Source organism: Solea solea, chromosome 19 (assembly GCF_958295425.1).
Source record: "Solea solea chromosome 19, fSolSol10.1, whole genome shotgun sequence".
NCBI classification, from domain to species: Eukaryota; Metazoa; Chordata; class Actinopteri; order Pleuronectiformes; family Soleidae; genus Solea; species Solea solea.
The window spans coordinates 20894940-20915274 of NC_081152.1; the positions used below are offsets into that span (position 1 = coordinate 20894940).

A 20335-nucleotide genomic window follows, 5' to 3' on the forward strand; every position below is an offset into this window, starting at 1 on the left:
TGGGAGAGTAAAGCGACTCTCGAGAGGCTGAAGTCTGTTTCCCCCGTCTGTTTCTGGCTTCTCTTGACTGTGTTTGGCTCCATTCTCTGCAGAATCGCTGTTTGTTTATATCTCTCTCAACCCAACCCCCCTTTAAAAACTGTTATCGCAATAATATCATTGTTTGTCGTCATTCTTTTGGACTTGAAAATGTCACGGCTTCTTTTAAACCCTAAGTTTTAAACCCTAAGGCATAAAATTGTAAAATATTTATTTCACAAACAAGGAAAAATAACATTTAATTTTTTTAATCGGGCTTTAAAATGACTAAATATTATGTAAATCAGCCTTTGTTTAATTTATATTTAGTGTAATCAATTTTAATAAATCAAAAATATTTTACAGGTATTGGAAAGAAAAGTAAAAAACTGAAAAAACCAAAATCCTTTTTTTGGGATGTAGTACTGGCGCGGTCCACTTGTGGTCCGCGGCCCACACTTTGAGAATCACTGCATTACAACGTAAAATGGCACAAGAGCGACGTCAGTGGCGGACTGCGTGTGTTGCAGGAGGCGACTGTGGGCGGGGCCTCGGCAGACTCTCTGCAGGTTGATGACGACGACGATGATGATGATGAAGGAGGTGGAGTGGGTGGGACCAGGCTGCCCTCACGCGCCACTGTTTGTGTGTGTGTGTGTGTGTGTGTGTTTTTGCTCCAGGCGCTTATTCGAGCAGCGTTAATCCGCTGTGATGTCACAGTGCGGAGGGAAGCAGGAGCTCGGATCACCGCGATAATCCCGAACAAGTCTGGAGCGAGACAACCAGAGCCGAGCCGGGCTGAGGCGATCAGGCGCCGGGACCAGGAGCGATGTTGACCGCAGCAGCAGCAGCAGGAGGAGCAGCAGGAGCAGCAGGAGCCGGGCCTCTCCTCCACTGACACAGCAGGTGAATGAATGAGTGGATGAGTGAGAGAGTGAATGTGTTTCAGTGATGGCGGATCAGATTTTAATCGCTGACACTTTTTCACTCACTGTTATGTAACGTCTGAGGATGCGACGATATTACGATACATCAGGAGAAAAAAGATCGCACATTAAGGTGTTTGTGGTGGAATAATTGTGACTCATTAAGGATCATTAAATGTCCAGTGTGTTGTATTTAGTGGAGTTTACTGACAGAAGTAGGCGTGTAAGAAAAATACATTTCATTTCACTAAATGATCGCGATATTTCATGGCGTGATATTTATGCTGCGCTCCATTTACATCGGAATTGGGAATGAGGTCAACCCTGAGTTCACCTCGTTCCGGTTGTGAAGTCAGAAACACGTACAGTCGATAGCAATGTTCTACATGATTTTGTGCTCACAGCCACGGTAGCAACATGTTTACGGGTTTAAACGCCAACAATACTGTGAGTACGACTAATTCACTGCGAAACAAATAGACCGATGTGCTATTAGCGGTAAAAGTAGCGGTGTTTGTAGCCATCTTGAGGAAGGTCAGGTTGTTCAGGTTGTAAATCCAAGTTCTGGAATGTCACGTGACCTTGTAAATTCCGAATTCTGATTACGACGTCACCTCCGAATGAACAAGTTTTAGCGATAAATTGGAAAAAAAACATAGACGAAACCATATTGCAAACTAGCTATTGTTAGCAATACCATTCCATAACAACACTCTTGCATGCTAATAACAAGAAACAAGTTAAACCACAAACTGGAAACTGTTGACATGACGTGTATCGCCACCTAGTGTAGCGGAGAAGGACAGAGTTTGTTTGTACTATGATCTGAACGCCGAAGCGTCACTTAAAAGATGAGCAACAGCAAATGCAAGAGAGAGGCGGGGCTATGACATCATTGTTTTCGCAAAGTAGCGTATTGGTTTTCGACATGAAAACGCTACGGTGACGTTCAGAGATTTTTTTGTTCACTCACGACGTTAGATTTAGAGGCAAAAGAAGGCGTGTTTGTCATCTCATATGTTCAGATGAATTCTGGACTTCTTTCAAATCTAATTTGACGCAGAGGGCGAAAGTTGAGTTTCGATCGTGAAATCTGAGCACGAACCACACCTGTCGAAGTGAGAACATGAAGGCTGAGCTGCCTCAGAGATTCATGTTTTCACTCTGGACAGGAGGTGATGGTGACAGATGGACTTGGTCTGAAGATCTGTGGGGCGAGGACTGCACCTCCATCTGTCTGATTCACCCACTCACTGATGTGTTGATATTTTCTGCAATAATCACAATGGTCATAGATTTTATTTATTCAATGTTGTATTATTGCAATAATGTCGTGTTTTCTTCAGGATAACAGTGACAGGACATTTTTTTTTTGCAGCCATTCTTACACTTGAAAATCATTTTTAAACAAACAACATTTAACATGTAGCACTAGCCCAATAAAAGCCGATACAGAGAAATATTGCGATATTTTGCGTGGCGATATTATATGGCTTTTGAGTGCATAAAAAAATCTATTGACGTTTCAGTCCACTAGATGGTGCCAAGTCCTCATTCTTACTACAGCTGTTGTGAAGGTATATCGCAATATATGATTTTGCAAATTCTTAGTGTATCGCACTATTGTGATAATATTGCATCGCAACTTAATATCGCGACTTAAATATTGTGATAATATTGTGACTTAAATATCATAATAGTGTTGTAGCACGACTTAAATATCATATACATAAAAAAATATCGTGATATTAACATATTGTGATATTATCTTTACCTAAATATTGTATTGTGATGTAAATGTCCTATCGTGATTGAATCATGACTTAAATATTGTGATAATAAACATTATTGTGACTTAAATATCATGATAGTGTTGTATCATGATGTTAAAATCGTGACTTAAATATGATAATATTGTATTGTGATAATATCATATTGTGACGTAAATATTGTATCGTGATTGTGTCATGACTTAAATATTGTGATAATAAACATTATCGTGACGTTAATATGATGATAATATCTTATTGTGACTTAAATTTTGTGATATTATCACTAATATAAACCCTGCATTACTGTCACTAGCTCTCATGCACTGGAGTTATTATGAACATTATGGTTATTGACAAATAACACCAGTAAATATTTCAATAGCATTTTAGCCAAAAATGCTCCTCCCCCAGTGAAACGTGTGATGCTAACACAGACGCTAACTCTGACAGTTAAGTCATATTTAATACTTTGTAGAGCGTGTTTTTTATTCATGCTCATTCCTCTCGATCAGGTCTTATCTGACACCAGAGACACGTCCTCCTCCTCCTCCTTGTCCTCCTCTTCTTCCTCGTCCCCCACCTCTTCCTCGTCCTCCTCCCCGTCTCACCCTCGTCCATCTGCCAGCTGCTGGTGGACAGATGAACGGCGTGCAGATTAAAGTGCAGTGCACTCTCACATGAATCCCAAAGGATTTTAGCAGCACAGGGTTGAGGCGCTGAGGGAGGAGGATCAGCTGTATACAGTGTCACACACACATCACATCGCTGTGTGTCTGTGGACATGAAAGAAATCAACAAAATATACATGTTTTTGGTTGAAACAGGTTAAAGGAGACAGGGAAATAATGTTACTATCCATCCATTTTCCATAGTCTCCTGACATGCTTGGTAAAGGGAGGGTTCGGTGCAGGATTCCTCAGTTTGTTGCAGTCTGCAGTCTCACCCCTAGATGTCACTATTACTGTGTTTCCATCATGGTACGGTACGGTACGGTTTGGAATGGTAAACCCTTTGGGTCGGGCTTGGGGTCCGACTGAGAACAGTACCTTTACTTGGTAGGCAGGTTTCTGGGCTGTGCCCAATGACCGAGACAGCGAGATACATAGTGTGGACATCCAGCAGCTCTTTTTTTTGGCAGATATTTACACTGATAGCAAGGGAGTGACGTTTTGTCTGTCGTCCAATTGGATGACTGTTGTGGGTGGAGCCGGTTTAGCTCCACCCAGACCATACCATACCATTTTACTCTGGTACTCCAAGGGAAGGGTGCCAAAGAATGGAACAGTTGGGGCTGGTTATTTTGATACTATTCCTAATTCCTTAAAACGTCAACTTGACTTGTCTTGTTTGTGTCTCGTCTCTACCAGGCTGTGCTATGACTGCGGTTCCTGTTGGAAACCAAATTAGCATGTTCTGAGAATCAACAACCATGAGCCACAAGCATCAGGAAGAGACGATGGAGGAACTGAGCGAGGAGCACAAGGTTCCTGCGAGGACCCGGCAGCACAATGGCCCGACACGTGGTGAAGCTCCTGTACGGCGCTCCTGGAGGCCGTGTCAGATGGTCAACCAGGACGGGGAACTGAATCCTCATCATCACCATCATGACCATCACCCTCCTCACCACCACCACCCGTCCACAGGTCGTGGATCTGCTCGGCAGCGCCGGCGACCTATGTCCGGTCAATCCCAGGCTCAAAGTCCTGGTCTGGCATCTTCCAGGCCTGATGGTGACCAGGTCTGGGGAGCCGATCCCCATCCTGTCCCACTACCGCGCCCTGCCGTCACCCGCTACCGCCGCCATGGCGACCCTAACCCCAGGCTCAAAGGTCACAGGCAGAGGCAGCCAATCAGAGAGATGCAGGAAGCCTCGCATGGTGTGGAAGAGCGAGGAGGTGCGGTGCAGCAAAACTCCGCAGATAGTCCGGAAACAGACCAATCACAGGACAGAGTTACTCCTCACCACACTCCTGTTGCAGTAGTCACGCCCACTCAGCTCTCGCCTGGTCCTGCGAGGCATAATGTACAACCTGGATGCCAGAAGGCGCCACCTACAGAGGCAGAGGCGGAGCTACAGGAAGAGAACGTAGAGGCAGAGGCAGAGCTACCGGAAGAGAAAATAGCGTGTGAAGAAGATGAGCTGGAGGACGTTCAGAAGAACGATGAAGAACCAGAGCAGAGGGAGGATGGTGAAGACTGTTGCTCAAACACCGGCGACTCCAGCTCCTGCCAGGATGTCGTGCAGACAGTTGAGGGTGGAGCCAAGGAATGTGACGAGAACGTGGAAGAGGATCAGGAGGAAGTGTTGGACGATGTGGCAGAGGACGTTGTTGCTCAGGGAAGTGAACTCAACGACCTGTGCTCAGACACAGAAAGTGCAGCGTCACTCAGTTTGGACGGACCGCTCCACAGCCCGCCGCCACTCCACTCGCCGACTCCTCCCTCCTCCCCCGATGTCCTGCATTTCCCCCAGCTGGACCACTTCAGCGAGGACATGAGCATGAGCCCCATACCTGACAATGACCTACCTGAGGACGAGGACCGCTCGGAGTCCTGCTCGCCATCTCACTCCACTTCCTGCTCTGAATCGTACCCAAAAACCTATGCAGACTTTTACTCAGAGTCCCACCAGAAGTCTTACCCAGAGCCTGCCTACAAGACTTACTCGGAGACTAAATCCCACCCCACTTCTTTCCCCGAACCCCTAAAGAAGTCCTACTCAGAGCTACACCGCGAACCACTCCACCAGACTCATCGTAGGTCTGAGCGGTATGAGGAATCCTGCCGAGAACCTTTTACCAACCACAGAGAGGAGAACCTAAAAAGACTATCTCCATCTTTCTCAGCTGAGGAATCCCATCATGCACTGAGGCAGGTCAGAGACCAAGGTCCACATCACTCCCCTCCGGACCGCTCTGTCGGCTGCCGGCTGCACCACTATGACGGAGAGTCCGACAGCGAAGGGAACGGCGGTGGAGATCGAAGCCCTGCCCTCAGAAGTCGCAGGTGTGCACCTGCACGAGGAGAACCTCAGGACAAGAGCCCGACTTCTGGACACAGCAGCTCAGGTGAGGTCAAAGGTCAGCAAGACCTGGCAGGAGAAAGTCAGGTGACAATTTCCAGTAGAGATTATTAAATCAAAATTTGGTTTTAATCATTTTTGGACTTTACAAAAAATAACATTGGTTACCAATATCTTTTTTTAAAGGGCTGTGATGTTACATAAATTTGTTATTGACCAAAAAAATTACATGACTTAAAGTTTTTGGACAAAAAAAGTAATTTACCAAAATATTTTTTCAAAACCCCCAAAACAACCATTCAATGATGTTACAAAAGTCTTAACGTAACAAAGATTGTTACAAAAATGTTAGTTAAAATACTTTTAAAGACTTTTTACAAAAAAGTCTTACTTTACCAGAAAATGTAACAAAAAGTTTTACTGATTTCAAAAAATTACACAAAATTACACAAGGCTCCCCCTTGTGGGTGGCACTTTAAAAATAAATCATAAGGACTGAATGTTGGCGAGCAGGACAATTTATCACCTGTCCTTAATTTCATGAATGGTCTTGTCCGTCTGTCCAGGTGACGCCATCAGTCTGGCCATCAAAGACATCAAGGAGGCGATCGAGGAGGTGAAGACGAAGACGGTGAGATCTCCGTACACTCCTGATCGTCCTGAGGAGCCGATATGGGTGATGAGGCAGGAGCTCGGTCCCACAGAGGAGACCACGGCTGACCACGTTAGTGTCACTTCACTTCATATCCAACCCTGAAATAATGTTTATTATTCTAATATTTACTCAGAGTAAAACCAAACCAACCTGACGTTTGTAAACGGTTCCAAACCCCATAGAGAAAATGGGTGATTTTAACATTACAGCACACAGGGGTTGTTGATCCACTGCTGCCTCCATCACTAAGTTTAAATGTTGTTATTTTTTGAATTCTGCATCTGAAACTCTTTGTTCAGATTTACCTCAGTGACACAAACTGACCACACGAGGCAGCAGTACACCAGCAGCTCCTGTTCTTCTGTGGGCTAAAATCACTGATTTTCTCGATGGAATTTGGTGTGGGAGAGTGACTTGAATTTCGTAATTATTATTATATTTTTTTCTGGTTTAATCAAGTTGTTTATTACCTATTATAATTTTCATGTAAAATCTAAAATGTGGAATGGAGAAATGTGGATGGAACTAAGACTCGTGTAGTAACTCCTTGAGTGACTTTGCTCGAGCAGTTGTTTCAGTGATTAAATGCTTTGCTTCCATTTAAGATTTACATCCTTGACCTTCAGTGTGTTTTAAGTGCGACTTGGATTTTTGCCCAAGCGTCTTCATCATCATCATCATCATCATGGTTTTTCTTCTTCTTCTCGTCCTCTCTGAAGTCTCCGTCTCCCTCAGAGTCCGAGTCTCCGTCCTGCTTCGCCTCCGCTCCGGTCAGAGAGACGGTCAGTCCACAAAGACACGAGTCCTCGGGACACCATCCCCAAAAATATCAGCAACCGCAATCCCAACACAATCAACACCATCACCACCAGAGGGACACGGGGAGGCCGTCACAGACGCACACACACACGCCGCCGCCGCCACCCAGTCAGCAGCAGCAGCAGCAGCAGCAGGAGGTGAGAGGTCAAACCCAAACATACTACAAAATAAAAGATGCTAAAATTTATTACTGATGTTCTAAAAAAAGACTTGTATGAGCAAAAAATGTGACAAAACATTTTACTGATGTTACCACAAAATCATTAAAAAAAACAACAAACATTTATTACTGAAATTACAAAAATATTTTTCCATATTACGTTTTGTTACAAAACATTTTGTAACTTAAATACTTACTTTAACAAAAAATTACTAAAATGTTAGCCTGAAAGTTGCGATAAATAAAAAAATATGAAAATGTGTTTCTGATGTTAAAAAAATACTTATTACCCAAATGTTTTTTACAAAATTTTACAAAACCGTTTAAAAAAAATTACTGACATTACAAAAATACTTTCACACAAACTTTTCACTGACATTACAAAAAATCTTTTACCCAAAAAAATAGTTTACCAAGTAAAAAATTTAAAAATTACTTCTGTTATCAATTTTTTTTTCACAATCTGACAACATTTTCAATGACTTTGTAAAAACATATCACTGATGTTACAAAAAGACTTTTATTAGCAGAAAGTGACAATGAATATGAAAATGGTGAAACAATTGAAATATATGAAAAAAGAAAAAGTTGGTGTATAAAAGGCTATTATTTTGAAGTGCCCATAGCCCTCCTTCCTGCTGCTACGGGAAGTGAGAACAGCAGCGCTTGACGAAGTTAGGAATTCTGATTTTTTAAATTTTTTTACAGAAAATTTTATAAAAACATTTTTTAAATATTACAAAATATTAACATTAACAAAAAAAACATTTACACAAACCTTTCACTGACGTTACAAAAGATTTTATTGCCCAAAGTTTTAAAAACTTCACTTATATTATCAAACATTTTTACCAAAGTATTGTTTCAAAGATATTTCAATGACTAGATTGAAAAAGTTTGACTGTGTGAAGCAAAATAACGATTTTTTTCCCTCCTCAGATTCGCAGATCTCTTCCACCGTTCCCCACATTTGTAGATGGTGAGTTTTATCATTCTTTTGACCTTAAAGGTCCAGTGTGTTAGCTTTAGTGACATCTCATGGTGAACCAAACGCAGGACTCCACCTTTCCCCAAGCACATCACTTTACTACGGTGGCCTTCATGGACCAGAAAGGACATAATTTTTCCTACAGTTGTGTCGTTAACTTTGTACTTTAAATAGTTTTGACAGGAAGAAATCGGGTTATTGGTACAGAGCTTTTAATGTGTGTGTGTGTGTGTGTGTTTGTTTCGGTGCAGTCCTGGGACCGTGTGACCCCGACGACCTCATCGACGGCATCATCTTCGCTGCGACGTACCTGGGCTGCACTCACCTGCTGTCAGAGAGAACGCCCACAAAGAGCGCTCGCATGCAGCAGGCGCAGGAGGCCATGAGCCGAGTCAGGGTGAGAAACTCCAAGGACTTTTCAAGGACTTTCCAGGACACATTTTCCTTCAAATTAAAGGACTGAATGTGCTGACTAGTAGAATAATACGGGAGAGGATTAAGACCACGTATGAAGTTCTTCTGGAAAAGTGGGAATTCGGACTTTACTGTCAGAAGTCAGGGTGTTTTCCAATTACTTTTTTTTTGACATTTTGCCCTAATTCTCTTCCATAGAATAAAATATATCATAAAAATAAATAAATTTTTATTTTTCACAAGATACCAAAAGAGTTTATCGAAAAGGAAGTGAAACACTAAAGCTCTTATTTTGAAAGCCAGGTTGAAAGGAAGCGGCGCTATTTCATTTAATTAGAAAATCTACTAAATGAAGGATAACATTAACAAAGAAAAGAGCATTTGTATGAAAGAAGAATTAATAAAACGAGAGATAAAAGGTGTTTTATTTTCAAAAAATAACTTATAAACCAATATTTTATTAAAAAAAAACAAGTACTATTAAGAATGACAGGAAGTAGTCACAAAAATATAGCTGTTTTTATTTCAAAGCAGGTTAAATATCACAGTTCATATAAAGAAGTTATACACACACACACCGATTCCTACTGATTCATTTTTCTCTTCTTGTCTCGTGTGTTTTTCTTCAGACCGCTCAGAAACAAGCCAAGAACAGGAAGAAGGTGAGGACTCTGCACACACACACACACACACACACACACACACACACACACACACACACACAGACACACTGATGTATCTGTGATTTTTCACATTTCTCTGTCTTTATATTCACTGGTCCAGTTTAAAACAGGCCACATTGTTCTTAAGTTTAGAGAAATCTGGTTTACTTATGTTTATTAAATCTAATGCTTTTGGAATTTTATTTTTTAATTCTGAAAGGATCACACTTTTCAGGCACTGAACGTTAGTGAAAATGGACAAAAATTGCCACACAAATCAGAACTGGTGAAAAAATTTATAGAATAAGGATAATATGTAAAAGTGGTAACACAAAGCCGAAACTAAGTTGCACCAAATTCCACAAAACTTTGTGTAAACGTGTCACAGCCCAAGACGAACAAAAAACTCCATTATGACCTTGGCCTCAACACAACAGGAAGACGGCCATTTTGAATTTGGCATCCACCTTGGCGATTTTGCTTGTGTCGTAAATGAACAAACTCGAGTGCGTTTATTGTACCAACATAAAAAAATACGGCAACTTGTACTCGACACATCAAAGGTGAAAAGTTGGCCTACAGTCATGCAGATTCAAAAGGGCGTCAGAATTTTGGGCGAATTTCAACCGTTCGCCACAAAACAGGAAGTGACCTGTAATTTCGCAGTGCTTTGTCCGATGCTTTGTCGAAACTTCGTACGTGAAACGAGAGACCCGGACAGAAAACATCAGCACATGAAAACTGTCCAGGGAATAGCGCCATCTGCTGCGAGGGCTCGTACAATGATGTTGCTCTGTTCACTTCTGTGGTTTCAGAGTCCTGACGCTGAGACTTTGTCCACGGCTGAGGTCGATCTCTTCATGTCCACACAGAGAATCAAAGTCCTTAATGCAGACACTCAGGTAAGACGTATGAATAAATGTCATTCAAATATTTTAGAAACATCGTCACAGCAAAGATCTCAGACTCAAAAGGACAAGTGAGCTTCAACTCTGGCCAGTAGGGGGCAGCTCAAGTTAAATCATCCATCACCGTGACATTTGTGACGATGTTTCACATGCATTTCAAAATAGAAGTGTTTTTATATATTCATTTATGAGGCAGAATAAAGTGATAAATACAAAAACTAACATTTTTAAGTGCTGGACCTCATGGAGTTGATCAAGGGGCCACATGTATGTATATGTACATACATATGGTGTATATATACACATATATAAATATATATGGTATATATACATATATGTATATAAATAAATATATATATACATATGTTTATAAATACATATATGTATATATACCATCTATATTTATATATTTGTATATATACACCATATATGTACATATATGTATATAAATAAATAAATATAGATATGTTTATAAATACATATACATATATACCATATATATTTATATATGTGTGTATATTTACATATACGCATATATACACATATACATATGTATATATATACATATGTATATATGTACAAATATACATGTACATACATGTATAAGAATAGAATATCTTTATTTGTCATTGTAACAGGTACAACACAATTAAGTGCATTCCTTGTTCAGTGCAAAGAAGCAATAATTAAGTAAAAAGTCACTATGGACATAAAAAAGTGTGACACCAGCAGCTTTTGAGGGATGTTGTCCTTCCTAAGAACTCTCAGGAAGTAAAGTCTCTGCTGGGCCTTCTTCACTAGCCCAGTGGTGTTGATGCCCCAGGTCAGGGTCTCCATGATATTGACTCCCAAGAAGCGGAAGTCTGTGACCATCTCCACACAGTCCCCCCCCATCACCAGCGGCTGGATGGCTGTCTTTTTCTTCCTGTAATCCACAATGAGCTCCTTGGTCTTAGGTGTGTTAAGGAGCAAGTTGTTGGCCTCACACCACACCACCAAACGCTGAGTCCAACTACTGTGGTGTCATCTGCAAATCTGACTATGGTGTTGCTGAGGTGAGAGAGGGTGTAGAGCAGGGGGCTCAGCACACAGCCCTGCGGGGAGCCAGTGCTGAGGGCCGTGGAGGTGTGGTGGCCTACTCGTAGGTGGAGTGTGGTAGTCCGAGGCCTGATAGCTTGTCCACCAGTCTGTGGGGCAGAATGGTGTTAAAAGCCAAGCTAAAATTTATGAAGAGCAGCCAAGCATAGCTCCCCTGCTTCTCCAGGTCGGACAACGCAGCATGGAGAGCTGTGGCTACGGCGTCCTCAGTAGACCTATTCGCCCTATACACAAACTGGTGTGAGTCAAATGTGGGGGGGATGATGTGATGCTCATGATGTGCTTCTGAACCAGTTTTTCAAAGCACTTCATCAGCACAGGGGTGAGTGCTACTGGCCGGTAGTCACTGAGGGTGGAGATATTTGTTTTTTTGGGCAGAGGGACTATGGTGGAGGACTTCAGACAGGATGGGACGGTGGACTGGGAGAGTGACCGGTTGAAGATCTTGGTAAAGACCCCCGCCAGCTGGTCTGCACAGTCCTTGAGAACTTGCCCACAGATACCGTCGGGACCAGCTGCCTTCGGGACCAGCTGCCTTCCGCGGGTTGACAGCCCGGAGCATACGCCTCACCTCATGCTCCTACACAGTGAGGACGATGTCGTTGTTGGCCGCAGGGTGTGGCGTTGCTGCCTCTGGTGGTTTTACCTAGAAGTGGGCGAAGAAGTGGTTCAGCTCCTCTGCCAGTGAAAAAATCCCCTTCAGCAGCCCCATGTGCTGGATTCCCTGCCACACCTGCCTGCTGTTATTGCTGTCCAGGTGGTATTCAATCCTCCTCCTGTAGTCCGTCTTGGCCTTACGGATGCCCCTCTTGAGTTTTGAGCTAGCTGCACTATACAGAGCCTCTTCACCTGATCTGAAGGCAGTGTTCCTCTCCTTCAGCAGCTGCTGGACCTCCTTTGTAATCCACGCCTTCTGATTAGGATAGACCCGGATGCGTTTATCCACCGTGACAGTGTCTATACAGAACTTAATATAACACAGAACCCTGTATGTAAACACCTCCAGGTCTGGGTGTTCGAATATTTCCCAGCAGGTCCTGTCAAAGCAGTCCTGCAACAGCTGAGAGGCTTCGTCAGGCCATGTTTTAACAGTCCTCATGATGTTAGAGGCAGTTTTCCTGAGGGGAGTGTATGCCGGAACCGAAGGCAGCGACAGGTGGTCGGACTGGGCTAGATGTGGTCGTGGTATGACCCTGTAGACAGATAATTTAATGAAGTCGTCGTTGTTGTCTGTACTCGGACATTTTTAAGGTTTTTTGGACATTTTTGACCAAAAAACCCCTCAGGTTGGGAACCATAAGTTATAAAATGGATAAATGTGCTTACCAACCTGGGGCGTGGCCCTCTGACAGCCACCTCTGGTCTTTGTCTCCAGGAGAGTTTGATGGACCTGCCGCTCAGGACCATCTCGTACATCGCAGACATCGGGAACATGGTGGTGCTGATGTCTCGGGGGAAGATGGTGCGGTCGCACAGCGCGCAGGAAAACCTGGACGACGCGGACGAGCGGAGCGGAGTGAGCCACGACGACCGGCGGCTCTACAGGATGATCTGCCACGTGTTTGAGTCCGAGGACGTGAGTCCACGCCGCAGCAGAGCGTCTGTCACAGGGTTTTAATCGTGAAGAATAATTCACATGGATACTTTTATATACTAGGAAACTTTTGATGGTTTAAATTTGGACACTTTTTGTCATGAAATTATAAATCAACAGTTACACTCATGAAATGATAAATCGACAGTTACACTCATGAAAGGATAAATCAACAGCTACACTCATGAAATGATAAATCGACAGTTACACTCATGAAATGATAAATCAACAGCTACACTCATGAAATGATAAATCAACAGTTACACTCATGAAATGATAAATCGACAGCTACACTCATGAAATGATAAATCGACAGCTACACTCATGAAATGATAAATCCACTGTTACGCTCATGAAATTATAAATCAACAGCTACACTCATGAAATGATAAATCAACAGTTACACTCATGAAAGGATAAATCAACAGCTACACTCATGAAATGATAAATCGACAGTTACACTCATGAAAGGATAAATCAACAGCTACACTCATGAAATGATAAATCGACAGTTACACTCATGAAAGGATAAATCAACAGCTACACTCATGAAATGATAAATCGACAGTTACACTCGTGAAATGATAAATCGACAGCTACACTCATGAAAGGATAAATCAACAGCTACACTCATGAAATTATAAATCAACAGCTACACTCATGAAATGATAAATCAACAGTTACACTCATGAAATGATAAATCTACAGTTACACTCATGAAATGATAAATCGACAGCTACACTCATGAAAGGATAAATCAACAGTTACACTCATGAAATGATAAATCGACAGTTACTCATGAAATTATAAATCAACAGTTACACTAATGAAATGATAAATCAACAGTTACACACATGAAATGATAAATCAACAGTTACACACATGAAATGTTAAATCAACAGTTACACCCATGAAATGTTAAATCAACAGCGACACTCATGAAATGATAAATCAACAGTTACACTCATGAAATGATAAATCGACAGCTACACTCATGAAAGGATAAATCTACAGTTACACTCATGAAATGATAAATCTACAGTTACACTCATGAAATGATAAATCGACAGCTACACTCATGAAAGGATAAATCAACAATTACACTCATGAAATGATAAATCGACAGTTACTCATGAAATTATAAATCAACAGTTACACTCATGAAATGATAAATCAACAGTTACACCCATGAAATGTTAAATCAACAGCGACACTCATGAAATGATAAATCAACAGTTACACTCGTGAAATGATAAATCGACAGCTACACTCATGAAAGGATAAATCAACAGCTACACTCATGAAATTATAAATCAACAGCTACACTCATGAAATGATAAATCAACAGTTACACTCATGAAATGATAAATCTACAGTTACACTCATGAAATGATAAATCGACAGCTACACTCATGAAAGGATAAATCAACAGTTACACTCATGAAATGATAAATCGACAGTTACTCATGAAATTATAAATCAACAGTTACACTAATGAAATGATAAATCAACAGTTACACACATGAAATGATAAATCAACAGTTACACACATGAAATGTTAAATCAACAGTTACACCCATGAAATGTTAAATCAACAGCGACACTCATGAAATGATAAATCAACAGTTACACTCATGAAATGATAAATCGACAGCTACACTCATGAAAGGATAAATCTACAGTTACACTCATGAAATGATAAATCTACAGTTACACTCATGAAATGATAAATCGACAGCTACACTCATGAAAGGATAAATCAACAATTACACTCATGAAATGATAAATCGACAGTTACTCATGAAATTATAAATCAACAGTTACACTCATGAAATGATAAATCAACAGTTACACACATGAAATGTTAAATCAACAGTTACACCCATGAAATGATAAATCAACAGCTACACTCATGAAATGATAAATCAACAGTTACACTCATGAAATGATAAATCAACAGTTACACCCATGAAATGATAAATCAACAGCTACACTCATGAAATGATAAATCAACAGTTACACTCATGAAATGATAAATCAACAGTTACACCCATGAAATGATAAATCAACAGCTACACTCATGAAATGATAAATCAACAGTTAAGCTCATGTAATTATAAATCAACAGCGACACTCATGAAATTATAAATCAACAGCTACATTCATGAAATGATAAATCAACAGCGACACTCATGAAATGATAAATCAACAGCGACACTCATGAAATGATAAATCGACAGCTACACTCATGAAATTATAAATCAACAGTTACACTCATGAAATTTATCAGAAATGTTTATCAAACAAACTCAGTTGGATTTGGTTTTTCTAAGTGTTAAAAAAGGTACTAATTTCAGACATTTCCTGTCTCTCTGTCTCTCTCTCTGTCTGTCTCTCTGCCTGTCTCTCTCAGGCTCAGCTGATCGCTCAGTCCATCGGTCAGTCGTTCAGCGTGGCGTATCAGGAGTTCCTCAGGGCAAACGGCATCGACCCCGAGGACCTGAGTCAGCGAGAATACAGCGACCTGCTCAACACTCAGGACATGTACAACGACGACCTCATCCACTTCTCCAAGTCTGAGAACTGCAGAGACGTGAGTCTGCCAGCAGGTGGCAGCACAGTGTGTGTGTGTGCGCTCTGCATCAATAACCAGCCTGAGACACTTAATGATCATTTAACACCATGTTTCATGTCTTTATCTCACTGTGAGTCACACTTTACAACAGGAAACTGACGTTTGTAAAACACTCACTCTCTCACACCAAAGGTAATTTTAACATGACACACACAGCAGCTGCTGGTCCTCTGCTGCCTCCATCGTTCAAATGTCTGAAATCCTTTGTTCAGATTAACCTCAGTGACACAAAGGGACCACACGAGGCAGCAGAGGACCAGCAGCTGCTGTGTGTGTGTGTGTGTTTGTGATGTTGAAATCACTGGTTTTCTCTCTGGACTTTGGTGTGGGAGAGTGAGTGTTTTACAAACGTCAGTTTCCTGTTGTAAAGTGTGTCTCACAGTGAGATAAAGACGTGAAAGTAGATTTAAGCTGGTGTCGATGAGTTCAGTGAGTGGACTCTGACGTGGTTTGTGTGTGTCGCTGCAGGTTTACATCGAGAAGCAGAAGGGCGAGATGGTGGGCGTGGTCATCGTGGAGTCGGGGTGGGGCTCCATCCTGCCCACCGTCATCATCGCCAGCATGATGCACGCCGGCCCGGCCGAGAAGTCCGGACGCCTCAACATCGGAGACCAGATCATGACGGTCAACGGGATGAGTCTGGTGGGTTTACCGCTCAGCACCTGCCAGAGCATCATCAAGGTACGCCCCCGCCCCCGGCCCCACCTCCGCCCCCGCCGCTACTTCCTGTCTCTGACCAGACTCTTTTGTCTCACTCAGGGTCTAAAATCTCAGTCCAGGATCAAGATGAACATCGTCCGATGTCCTCCCGTCACCATGGTGCTCATTCGCAGGCCGGACCTCAGATACCAGCTCGGCTTCAGCGTCCAGAACGGCATCGTGAGTCACATGAGACCGGTTTTAAGTTGATGATGAGAAGTGAAGAGGTTCTTCTTCCTCTTCTGTTTGACTCCATGATATCACGTCACTGTCACCTCCTGCTGTTAGAAACCTCCTCCACTGACACGATGGAGTTTTCTAACTCATCCAGCAGATGGCAGTAATGAAACCTCGTGGATGCGAGCTGCCTCCAAACCATGTAGAAGTTTCTCTGATTTCAGATTTCAGATTTCAGGATCTGAGGAGTTTAGTCTCCTCAGCGTCAGTGAGCCAATAAGCACGCAGCATCTGTTTGGCTGTTTCAAGACGAGCAGGAAGTTACAACCAAAGCATGGAGCTCATTTATTCCCCCGAAAAAGAAGAGAAAGGCGGGGTTTGATGCACGCGTGTGCTCGTTTAACAGATGACATCACAAATATTTCTTTAAAAAGTTCTTTAAGAGACGAGATTTGCAAGAAGACGCCTGCGCTAAATTAAACTGAAGACATTTACAGTCGTGTCATTGTTGTAAATTTCAGATTAAACAAAACTATTGTCCAGGAATCTGCTGAAGTCCAGACATCGACGTCAAAGTGAAGGCGCGAAAAACAAAATTGTCTAAAAATCAACGTCTGCCATTGAAAAACAACCAATGGGTCGAGCTTTTATTTTGTTAAACATTTCAACCTGAAAGCAGTGGTCACTTCCTGTGTGCAGATCTGCAGCCTGATGAGGGGGGGCATCGCCGAGCGAGGCGGCGTCCGCGTCGGCCACCGCATCATCGAGATCAACGGGCAGAGCGTCGTGGCGACGCCTCACGAGAAGATCGTCCAGATTCTCTCCAACGCCATGGGAGAGGTGAGCGCGACCATCCAGGCTTTTATTTTGTTTTATTTAAACAGACACTGACGTGACTTTAGTAACAAAATGTTTGTTTTGTTTTTGTTTGCTTCAGATCCACATGAAGACGATGCCTGCGGCCATGTATCGTCTGCTGACCGCGCAGGAACAGCCCGTCTACATCTGAACACACACACACACACACGTCGTCCTCTCTGTGTCATGTTTTTAAAATCACTAAAATCACGTGACTTTGCCTTAACCTGTTTGCGGCGCACCGTCATGCTAACATGTAAATCCCCAGTCTTGCCAGCAGAGGGCAGGTGGTTTTTTTTGTCTTATGTTTTTTGACCAAAGAGAGTTTTTAGGTTGTGTTTGTTTCACATGAAGGCGACAGACGAGAGGAAAGAAAGCAAATAAATAAATAAATATTAACTTATTAACAGCTGTAAAAACCTGAATGTACTCGAATCACGTTTGGACCTAAAACGACGTGCAAGTTAAAGAGGTTGTTGTTGGACAGTGAAGTGATGAATGAATGAATGCATGAACAGATCTGCTGAATAAACTCCAGGAGAGGAAAATCTCTGATGTTCTGGTCTTTTATTTATTCAAAGGTGAAATGGCTCGTTTTAAAACCGAGTCGTTCAGTCGTGAATCGTTTGTCTGCGAGACGTTTTTATTTTTGTCCGCGCTGAGATTTTTACCCGTTTGTTCGGCTTCTAAAAATATAATTCAGTATAAGAACGAGTCGAGTCTTTTGAACGACAGAAATCTCAGCTCTATTTGACATGAACGCAGACTTTCTCGCTTCCAAAAAACTCCTCGAACGACATTAATGGAAAGTGAAATTTTAGGACACAATGTAAAAAAAGTTTATTTATTGAAGTTCCCATGAGTGCAGTCACACTAATACAAGCTTTAAAAAAAACACAACAAAAGGACAGATATTTAAAAAAAGAAGTGGATCAACCTTCGTCTTCTCCAGTGTGAAAAAACTCAACAGTATAAAAACATCGTGATTGTCTCTGTGACGTAAAGAGCTGAAAACAACAAAACACATTTACAGTAGAAAGTGTTGAAAACACAAACTGCAGCCTCCACGTCTGAAACTGCCTTTAACTCTGCATCAGACTCACACGCCTGAAAACGTCATCGTTTCCCAACGTTTCAACCGTCCACACTAAAATCCTCTGCTCACTTTTTCTATGGAATCAAACACTTCACTTTATGATTTGAGTAAAACAAACAAAAATTAACCACAATATCCAAAAATTGCAAAGAAAATATCGATTTAATCACTCGAAATGTATTGTTTTATTTGTTTAAAAAAAAATACACCTTCCTTTTGCGATTCTGCCAATGGGCGGGGCTTCAAGCGTCAATTGTCTCACACACGTTTTTGAATCTTCTTTTTCATCCATTTCATTTTTGGCTGCAATATTTTACCGTATTTTGGGTGGAAATTTGTACAGCGATCAAAATCTTAGTCGTGTGAAGAGTTTCATCATCACATGCAGGAAACAGACGAATCTTATGTGGAAAACCGTCATAGATTCACATTCACATTTAAATCACATGGTTTTTGTTTTATTAGTTACGATTACTTCATAGAAAACTCTGTTAAAAACCTTACAAATTAATTTATTTTTAAAATGACCTCGCACTTCCATAATCCACAAGATGGCAGGATCTAAAAACACAAGAAAATGTAGTTTTTTTTCATTTTTTAACGTGATTTTCTGAGTTCAGGGATTTAACAATAATCTTAATCGACATCTACTTATGTATTTTTATTGTGTTTTGGACTCATTTATGTTTATAAGTTACACTGTTGAATGACTGGGATGCAGCGTATCGTGTAATGTGTTAAAAAACAAACTTTACAGACGTATAAAACCACTGTGTTTGTGTCTAGAAACAGAAAAACATCTGCAGTGAAATGAAATATCTGAGACAAACAGAAAAAAAGGAAAATGTACAGAAACGGTAAAAAAACAACAAAAGAAAGCTGCTGGAGCCGTTACCACGGCAACGACGTCTACAGCTCAGTGTCTTTGTATTTCTGAGGGTTGTAGTAGCCTCTCTTGGTCTGGTCGGCGTGCTGTCGGCGATACTCCGCCTCGTCGCCATTGTTGTCGTTGTGCACCCTCGTCTCCGAGTATGAGAACGGCCTGGTGGGCGGAGCCTGGGGCTCGGCGCTGGAGCTTGAACTGATCGGATGCAAACGAAGCAGTTAGTGATGATAGTTAGCAAAAACAAGGCAGAAACTGTGATGCTACAAATTTCTCACGCAACAAGTGAGGTGATGGACGTGATTTGAAGCGCATCTATCGACCAATACACTCGACTTGAAAATTGTGGACACTCACGAGCTGTACGACACTTTATCTCTGCTGTGGAAACATCCATGTGACAAAAAAGTCATACTTTAGTATGTCGTCCAAAATGTGACAAAAAAGTCATACTTTAGTATGTCGTCCAAAATGTGACAAAAAAGTCATACTTTAGCATGTCGTCCAAAATGTGACAAAAAAGTCATACTTTAGCATGTCGTCCAAAATGTGACAAAAAAGTCATACTTTAGCATGTCGTCCAAAATGTGACAAAAAAGTCATACTTTAGCATGTCGTCCAAAATGTGACAAAAAAGTCATAGTTTGGTATGTCGTCCAAAATGTGACAAAAAAGTCACACTTTAGTATATTTAGTCAATATGTCAAAAAAAGTATGTTTTTTGTCAAATTTCGGAGGATATACTAAACTATGACTTTTTTGTCACATTTTGGACGACATACTACACTTAAAGTTTCACATTAGTGTGTATTGTGTAAATTGCAGAGTGTGCAACACATTCACAAAACTTTGGCTGTCGTCTTCCAAAAAGTGAACGGTGAAACTCGCCACGTTACGGTTGCTAATGGTTGTAAGATGATGGTTTCTTCTCTGCAGACGTTTCCTCAACAG

At 41.6% G+C, this 20335-nt stretch overlaps 2 protein-coding genes across 5 annotated transcripts in view; one reads left to right on the forward strand and one right to left on the reverse strand.

The window, feature by feature from the left end:
* The first annotated feature begins 621 nt into the window (after window positions 1–621).
* On the forward strand, window positions 622–17953 carry LOC131446526 (amyloid-beta A4 precursor protein-binding family A member 1-like). The gene is made up of 14 exons (XM_058617812.1): window positions 622–924; window positions 4084–5784; window positions 6305–6462; window positions 7113–7349; window positions 8312–8351; window positions 8612–8757; window positions 9404–9436; window positions 10252–10338; window positions 12818–13018; window positions 15450–15629; window positions 16140–16352; window positions 16431–16550; window positions 17247–17387; window positions 17485–17953. Exons 2-14 carry the CDS (start codon window positions 4146–4148, stop codon window positions 17554–17556), a joined length of 3267 nt encoding a protein of 1088 aa, XP_058473795.1. The 5' UTR covers window positions 622–924; window positions 4084–4145; the 3' UTR covers window positions 17557–17953.
* Window positions 17954–18235: 282 nt separating this feature from the next.
* The window catches only part of tjp2a (tight junction protein 2a (zona occludens 2)), a 28648-nt gene continuing 26548 nt past the window's right edge, over window positions 18236–20335 (reverse strand). For all 4 annotated transcript variants that reach the window (XM_058617811.1, XM_058617810.1, XM_058617809.1 and 1 more), the window contains one exon: window positions 18236–19582. In XM_058617811.1, the coding sequence (XP_058473794.1) occupies window positions 19411–19582 (172 nt within the window). In that variant the 3' untranslated portion in view covers window positions 18236–19410. The remainder of the gene's footprint in view (window positions 19583–20335) is intronic.

Coding starts and splice junctions, on each gene's coding strand:
- LOC131446526 (XM_058617812.1), top strand. CDS start 4,146: ATGAGCCACAAGCATCAGGAAGAGACGATGGAGGAACTGAGCGAGGAG. Junction 8,352..8,611: donor GTTCCCCACATTTGTAGATG/GTGAGTTTTATC, acceptor GTTTCGGTGCAG/TCCTGGGACCGTGTGACCCC. Junction 17,388..17,484: donor TCTCCAACGCCATGGGAGAG/GTGAGCGCGACC, acceptor TGTTTGCTTCAG/ATCCACATGAAGACGATGCC.